The sequence below is a fragment of the Muntiacus reevesi genome, chromosome 4 (genome assembly GCF_963930625.1).
Source record: "Muntiacus reevesi chromosome 4, mMunRee1.1, whole genome shotgun sequence".
Classification (NCBI taxonomy): domain Eukaryota; kingdom Metazoa; phylum Chordata; class Mammalia; order Artiodactyla; family Cervidae; genus Muntiacus; species Muntiacus reevesi.
In genome coordinates this window covers 171,916,560-171,924,321 of record NC_089252.1, presented here as the reverse complement: position 1 = coordinate 171,924,321, position 7,762 = coordinate 171,916,560, and the positions used below count along the sequence as shown (strand labels likewise).

The window sequence follows — 7,762 nt, the reverse complement described above, 5'->3', positions numbered from 1 at the left end:
ACAATATTAGTGACATTCCTGATTTTATAAGTAAAATAAATCAAGAATTGTGGGGTGTGTTGTACATTTCTTCTATGTTTGTATTCCACATAAAATTATTATCTTACATGACTTACAATGTTCATTGTGACTTTTCTAAAAATTCCAGTCTAACAGCGATTTGTAAGGCCTCCTCAGACGGCCGTTTTGCTTTTATGCGTTTCTTTTCCATGGGGATGGTCTTAATCCCTGTCTCCTGTACAATGTCACGAACCTCCGTCCATAGTTCATCAGGCACTCTATCAGATCTAGTCCCTTCAATCTATTTCTCACTTCCACTGTATAATCATAAGGGATTTGATTTAGGTCATACCTGAATGGTCTAGTGGTTTTCCCCACTTTCTTCAATTTAAGTCTGAATTTGGCAATAAGGAGTTCATGATCTGAGACACAGTCAGCTGCCGATCTTGTTTTTGCTGACTGTGTAGAGCTTCTCCATCTTTGACTGCAAAGAATATAATCAATCTGATTTTGGTGTTGACCATCTGGTGATGTCCATGTGTAGAGTCTTCTCTTGTGTTGTTGGAAGAGGGTGTTTGCTATGACCAGTGTGTTCTCTTGGCAAAACTCTATTAGCCTTTGCCCTGCTTCATTCTGTATTCTAAGGTCAAATATGCCTGTACCTCCAGGTGTCTCCTGACACTAGTCTCCTGTAATGAAAAGAACATCCTTTTTGGGTGTTAGTTCTAAAAGGTCTTGTAGGTCTTCATAGAACCGTTCAACTTCAGCTTCTTCAGCATTACTGCTTGGGGCGTAGACTTGGATTACTGTGATATTGAATGGTTTGCCTTGGAAATGAACAGAGACCATTCTGTCGTTTTTGAGATTGCATCCAAGTACTGCATTTTGGACTCTTGTTGACCATGATGGCTACTCCATTTCTTCTAGGGATTCCTGCCCACAGTAGAATGGTCATCTGAGTTAAACTCACCCATTCCAGTTCATCTTAGTTCGCTGATTCCTAGAATGTCGACGTTCACTCTTGCCATCTCCTGTTTGACCACTTCCAATTTGCCTTGATTCATGGACCTAACATTCCAGGTTCCTATGCAATATTGCTCTTTACAGCATGGGACCTTGCTTGTATCACCAGTCACATCTACAACTGGGTATTGTTTTTGCTTTGGCTCCATCCCTTCATTCTTTCTGGAGTTATTTCTCCACTGATCTCCAATACCATACTGGGCACCTACTGACCTGGCGAGTTCATCTTTCAGTATCCTATCATTTTGCCTTTTCATACTGTTCATGGCTTTCTCAAGGCAGGAATGCTGAAGTGGTTTGCCATTCCTTTCTCCAGTGGACCACATTCTGTCAGGCCTCTCCACTTCTTCTTTTAGCTGTGAAAAGAAGAGAAGCTAAAAGCAAAGAAGAAAAGGAAAGATATTCCCATCTGAATGCAGAGTTCCAAAGAATAACAAGGACAGACAAGAAAGCCTTCCTCAGTGATCAATTCAAAGACATAGAGGAAAACAATACAATGGGAAAGACTAGAGATCTCTTCAAGAAAATTAGAGATAGCAAGGGAACATTTCATGCAAAGATGGGCTCAATAAAGGATAGAAATGGTATGGACCTAACAGAATCAGAAGATATTAAGTACAGGTGTCAAGAATACACAGAAGAACTGTACAAAAAAGATCTTCATGACCCACATAATCATGATGGTGTGATCACTCACCTAGAGCCAGACATCCTGGAATGTGAAGCCAAGTGGGCCTTAGGAAGCATCACATGAATAAAGCTAGTGGAGGTGATGGAATTCCAGTTGAGCTATTTCAAATCCTGAATGATGGTGCTGTGAAAGTGCTACATGCAATATGCCAGCATATTTGGAAAACTCAGCAGTGGCCACAGGACTGGAAAAAGTCAGTTTTCATTCCAATCCCTAAGAAAGGCAATCCCAAAGAATGCTGGAACTACTGCACAATTGCACTCATCTCACATACTAGTAAAGTAATGCTCAAAATTCTCCAAGCCAGGCTTCAACAGTGCGTGAACTGTGATATTCCAGATGTTCAAGCCAGATTTAGAAAAGGCAGAAGACCCAGAGATCAAATTGCCAACATCCACTGGACCATTGAAAAAGCAAGAGAGTTCCAGAGAAGCATCTACTTCTGCTTTATTGACTATGTCAAAGCCTTTGACTGTGTGGATCACAACAAACTCTGGAATATTCCTCAAGAGATGGGAATACCAGACCACCTGACCTGCCTTTTGAGAAATCTGTATGCCGGTCAGGAAGCAACAGTTAAAACTGGACATGGAACAACAAATTTGTTCCAAATAGGGAAAGGAGCACATCAAGGCTGTATATTGTCACCCTGCTTATTTAACTTATATGCAGAGTACATCATGTAAAACGCTGGGCTGGAAGAAGCACAAGCTGGAATCAAGATTGCTGGGAGAAATATCAATAACTTCAGATATGCAGTTGACACCACCCTTATGGCAGAAAATGAAGAGGAACTAAAAAGCCTCCTGATGAAAGTGAAAGAGGAGAGTGAAAAAGTTGGTTTAAAGCTCAACATTCAGAAAACTAAGATTATGGCATCTGGTCCCATCACTTCATGGCCAATAGATGGGAAAACAACGGAAACCGTGTTAGATTTATTTGGGGGGGGGCTCCAAAATCACTGCAGATGGTGACTGCAGCCATGAAATTAAAAGACGCTTGCTCCTTGGAAGGAAAGTTATAACCAACCTGGATAGCATATTTAAAAGCAGAGACATTACTTTGCCAACAAAGGTCTGTCTAGTCAAGGCTATGGTTTTTCCAGTGGTCTTGTATGGATGTGAGAGTTGGACTGTGAAGAAAGCTGAGTGCTGAAGAATTGATGGTTTTGAACTGTGGTGTTGGAGAAGACTCTTCAGAGTCCCTTGGACTGCAAGGAGATCCAGGCAGTCCATCCTAAAGGAGATTAGTCCTGGGTGTTCATTGGAAGGACTGATGCTGAAGCTGAAACTCCAATACTTTGGCCGCCTCATGCGAAGAGTTGTCTCATTGGAAAAGACCCTGATGCTGGGAGGGATTGGGGGCAGGAGGAGAAGGGGACGACAGAGGATGAGATGGCTGGATGGCATCACCGACCTGAGGGACATGATTTTGAGTAAACTCCGGCAGTTGGTGATGGACAGGGAGGTGTGCTGCGATTCATGAGGTCACAAGGAGTCAGACATGACTGGGCGACTGAACTGAACTGAATTGTTAATAATTATGTACTTAGCCTAAGATACAATGTTTTCTATAACAAGCTATGTTCTCCATCTAATATTCTTACTATTTATTACTAATTAAAATAAAATAATATTTTCTCTTTCTCCTTCCAAATATTTATCTATATATCTGGGATTTCTAAGCATAAATGTGTGGAAGGGCAATCATATATTAGGGAAATTATACTTAATTCTTTGGAAATACTTTAAAAGTAGTTATATCTATACATATGTTAAATTATTTAGTGCCTAGAGAGAACACTTTATAATATACAATTTTGCTCTCCTTTGGGAAATGGTGTTCATGAATCTCATCCTCCTGAGAATTCTGCATCATCTTTAGATATTTTCCTTCAGGGCACAGAAGCATAAACACTGCATGTAGTCAAGAGTTTATTAATTTGTATGGCACTCTGGGTAGTACATAGAAAAGTATTCAGTATATAATGGGGACTTTAAAGTAGTAGCTTAAAAACTGTGTTAAAAGTTCTATTCAAATTGTTTCAAACTTTACAGTATATGTAACAAACTATAATCATAGATTATGAAGTGGAATGAAATCCATTTGGAGAGGAATGAAATATCAGTACACTATTCAGCATGATGACAAAAACTAAATATTGAGGCAAAGATATTTCACATGAATGAATATGTACATATGTCTTCTGTAAAGAAAATGTTGGATTTTTAAATGTTTTTGGCAAAATGATTTAGGACTCAACATATGAAAAGAATCGGTATGTCTTAAAATGTAAAGATAATATTTTCTTTTATACACATATGTGTGTGTGTATATATATATATATTATATATATATATATATACATACATTAGTTCTCTTTTACCTTATTTTTGTTAACCTTTTAAATTTTGATTTAGGGGAAAACAGTGAAAGAAGTATAATGCAACATAACAAAAATTTAGTCTTGAAATTTTTTTTTTTTTTTTTTTTTTGTAATTTAGCTGGTATTCACAATAGCTAACACAGCTAACCCTAACTGTGTTCACAGGCTTTCTTTCCAATGGTTTATAATGGAAAATTTTTGTAGTCTCTGTTGGGGAATCGTTGGTGTGATATGATTGGTGAAGCTGGACAAAGGAATGATGTAACATGATAAAATTCTTATAAGATTATTTAGATATATGCATTCTACAATCGTTGCCATTATGATAAATTGTGTAAATGAGAAAAAAAGTTATAACAGGTTGCTGCACAATTTTCTGAATGTTCAAAGAAAGTCCAAGAAAAATGTCATCTCTTTTCATTCATAAATTTCTATATATTAATATGTGTGATTTTGATACATGAATTTGAGCAAATATACTATGTTCTGTTTGTTTTACTACTAATGTTTTATTACTAAGAGGACAACTTTAGAAAGAACATATTTTCAATTAATCTTCATGTCCACTTTTACTGGCTGTGCAAGCCTGAATAATCTGTCTCATTCAATATATGCCAGTGAGGTGAATAGTTGTAAATAGACAATATTCCTTTAATTGCATAATATCCTTACAATAGGGACATATGTGTCTCTTAATATTTGTGTCACCCTATTATGTGATTCATTATGCATTGAAATTTACCAGGTAATCACCTTTTTTTAGACTACGCTCCTCTCAAAATTGTTTGTGTTTTCAGTCTGTATTTTAGATAGAGAACAAAAAGGTAAGTATAAGGAATACTTATAGCAGATGGAGAATAGCAGATGGAGAGAAATTTCATTGATAAAATTTTCCTCCTTTAATATCTACATATTTTAACCATACTTTAATTTTTCCTTCAAACTCACTAACCTATCCCTGAAAAATCTTTCTTACTTCTCTTGATTTACATAGAGCTTTACCATTATGTTTACATTTCTATTCTTTTAACTTCCTCCACTTCATACAATCTCATGATGTCATATCTATATTTCTCTCTTTGCTTCTATATGCCTTATCCTTATTTTTCACTTTATTCTACCACGTCCATTCTCAGAATCTTAACCGGCAGACGAAAGCTGCAGTTTCTCAATACACACATTGACTTTACCGATTGTACTTGCAGATTTTGTTTTAGCATACAAAATGGGAAGGATGGGTTACATCAGAGACTAAGGAGATGGAAATACTATAAAGAACAAAAAATAAGAGTTTTTTAAAATTCTATTTATTTAGTTAGTTATTTTTGACTGAGCTTCCCGGGTGGCTGAGAGAGGAATGTGGGAGACCTGGGTTGGATCGCTGGGTTGGGAAGATTCCCTGGAGAAAGAAATGACAACCCACTCCAGTATTCTTGCCTGGAGAATTCCATGGTCAGAGGAACCTAGCAGCCAGTCCATGGGGTCGCAAAGAGTCGGACACAACTGAGCGACTAACACATACACATTTTTGGCTACTCTGGGTCTTCGTTGCTGTGCGGGCTTTCTCTAGTTCCTGGGAGTGTGGTCTACTCTGCATAGTTGTAGGGTACGGGCTTTTCATTGGAGTGGCTTCTCGTTGCAGAGCACAGGCGCGAGAGTGCAGGGTCGGTAGTTGTGATGCAGGCAGGGGCCTACTCGCTGTGCAGCATATGAGATTCTCTTGAACCAGGAGCTGGTGTCCGCTTCATTGCAAGGCGAACTCTCAACCACTGGACCACCAGGGAAACCTAAGAACAGAAATAAGACTATTTCCAATGCCCCACATTAATTTGTATGAAATCGGATAAGGTTAGCTATGAAGATAAATGAGTCTAAAATCAGGCATTTGAGTTTGGTTAATTGAGTAAAATGGAAAAGATGTACTAGATCTGTTTATTGAGGATGAATTGTGTGTGTGTGTGTGTGTGTGTGTGTGTGTGTGTGTGTGTGAAACCCAGGCTTCAATGATAGATATAATTTTGGTTCTCGTCTGAGAACTTAATTGAACAGGAAATGGCATATATCCAAACTCTTGCATTAAGTAAAGAGAGAAAAAGCATTCCTTATACTTTAAAAGTTCTCTATATCCCTGATTGACTTACATAAAAGCTATCAACAATTAGTGCTGTTATATAGATTATTCTCTAAAGGAACTGCAAGCTGAACTTTCAATTAATCTATCCAGATATTTTGCACATGTATCTATTACTATCTCTGAAAAAAAACACTTTTTAAAACATGAATGAGCATTGGTCTGCTGTACATAAAAATTGCTTCACCAACTTTACCTTAAATAATGATTATCCCTGTTATGTCTCCACTTGGTACATTTTTTTTTTCTTTTTCTTCTATTCAGACAGAGCAATTGTCAGAAAACTGGAATGGGAAATCATACAAGGGTGGTAGTGTTTGTTCTAGCAGGTTTAACAAGTGACCCACAAATGAAAATTGTTTTATTTATCTTCCTACTACTCACCTACTTGCTAAGCATCACTGGCAATCTGATTATCATCACACTCACCCTGGTAGATACTCACCTGAAGACCCCCATGTACTTTTTCCTTCGAAATTTTTCCTTTTTAGAAATTTCATATACTACTACATGCATCCCTAAATTGCTGGTTATGATGGCAACAGGAAACAAAACCATTTCCTATAACAGTTGTGTGACTCAAGTGTTTTTTGCCTTTCTTCTTGGAGCGTCTGAATTTTACTTACTGGCAGCAATGTCCTACGACCGCTATGTCGCCATCTGTAAGCCCCTGCATTACACAACCATCATGAACGGTAAAATCTGCATGCAGCTTGTCCTCAGTTGTTGGTTTGCTGGATTTTTTGTCATCTTTCCACCACTCCTCTATGGCCTAAACCTTGACTTCTGTGCCTCTAACCTTGTTGATCATTTCTATTGCGACACCACTCCCCTCCTGCAAATCTCCTGCTCAGATACAAAGTTAATCGAGATGATGGGATTCATCTCAGCTGTGGTGACACTGGTGATCACATTGGTGATGGTGATCATATCATATACCTGTATTGCCTTGACCATTCTAAGAATTCCCTCAGCTAGTCACAGGAGAAAGGCTTTTTCAACGTGTTCTTCTCACATGATTGTGATATCCCTTTCTTATGGCAGCTGCATCTTTATGTATGTTAAACCTTCAGTCAAACAAAGAATATCTTTTTCCAAAGGAATTTCAGTGCTCAACACCTCTGTTGCACCCCTTTTGAATCCTTTCATTTATACCTTAAGGAACCAACAAGTGAAGAAAGCCTTCATGAATATGATACACAGAGTTGTTTCTTTCTCAAAGAAATGAATATGATTTGCACTATACATAAAGAAGATAATCAAAAGGGCATCAATCAACAACTGCATATCCAATGTAGTTCTAATACATATTTCCTCCACTTTTCCTTTCACTTCTACAATATTAATCTTTATTTAAAGCTTTATTTTTATACAAATTTTGTGCTAGAATTTTAATTTTATTTCTATTCTTCTATAGAGATTTATTTTTAATCTCACCTTCTTTGTACATGTGAAAGAAATTGAGACACATTTTTAATTTGTTTCTTTATCTCTCAGTTCTAGTTAGTCAAGCCTAAAAGTATCCTTACCT

General features: G+C 37.4%; 1 protein-coding gene across 1 annotated transcript; it reads left to right on the top strand.

Annotated features, from left to right (window-relative positions):
• The first annotated feature begins 6,520 nt into the window (after positions 1 to 6,520).
• On the top strand, positions 6,521 to 7,459 carry LOC136166198 (olfactory receptor 6C74-like). Its single transcript, XM_065932227.1, has one exon. It carries the CDS (start codon positions 6,521 to 6,523, stop codon positions 7,457 to 7,459), a length of 939 nt encoding a protein of 312 aa, XP_065788299.1.
• Positions 7,460 to 7,762: the final 303 nt, after the last annotated feature.

Coding starts and splice junctions, on each gene's coding strand:
- LOC136166198 (XM_065932227.1), top strand. CDS start 6,521: ATGGGAAATCATACAAGGGTGGTAGTGTTTGTTCTAGCAGGTTTAACA.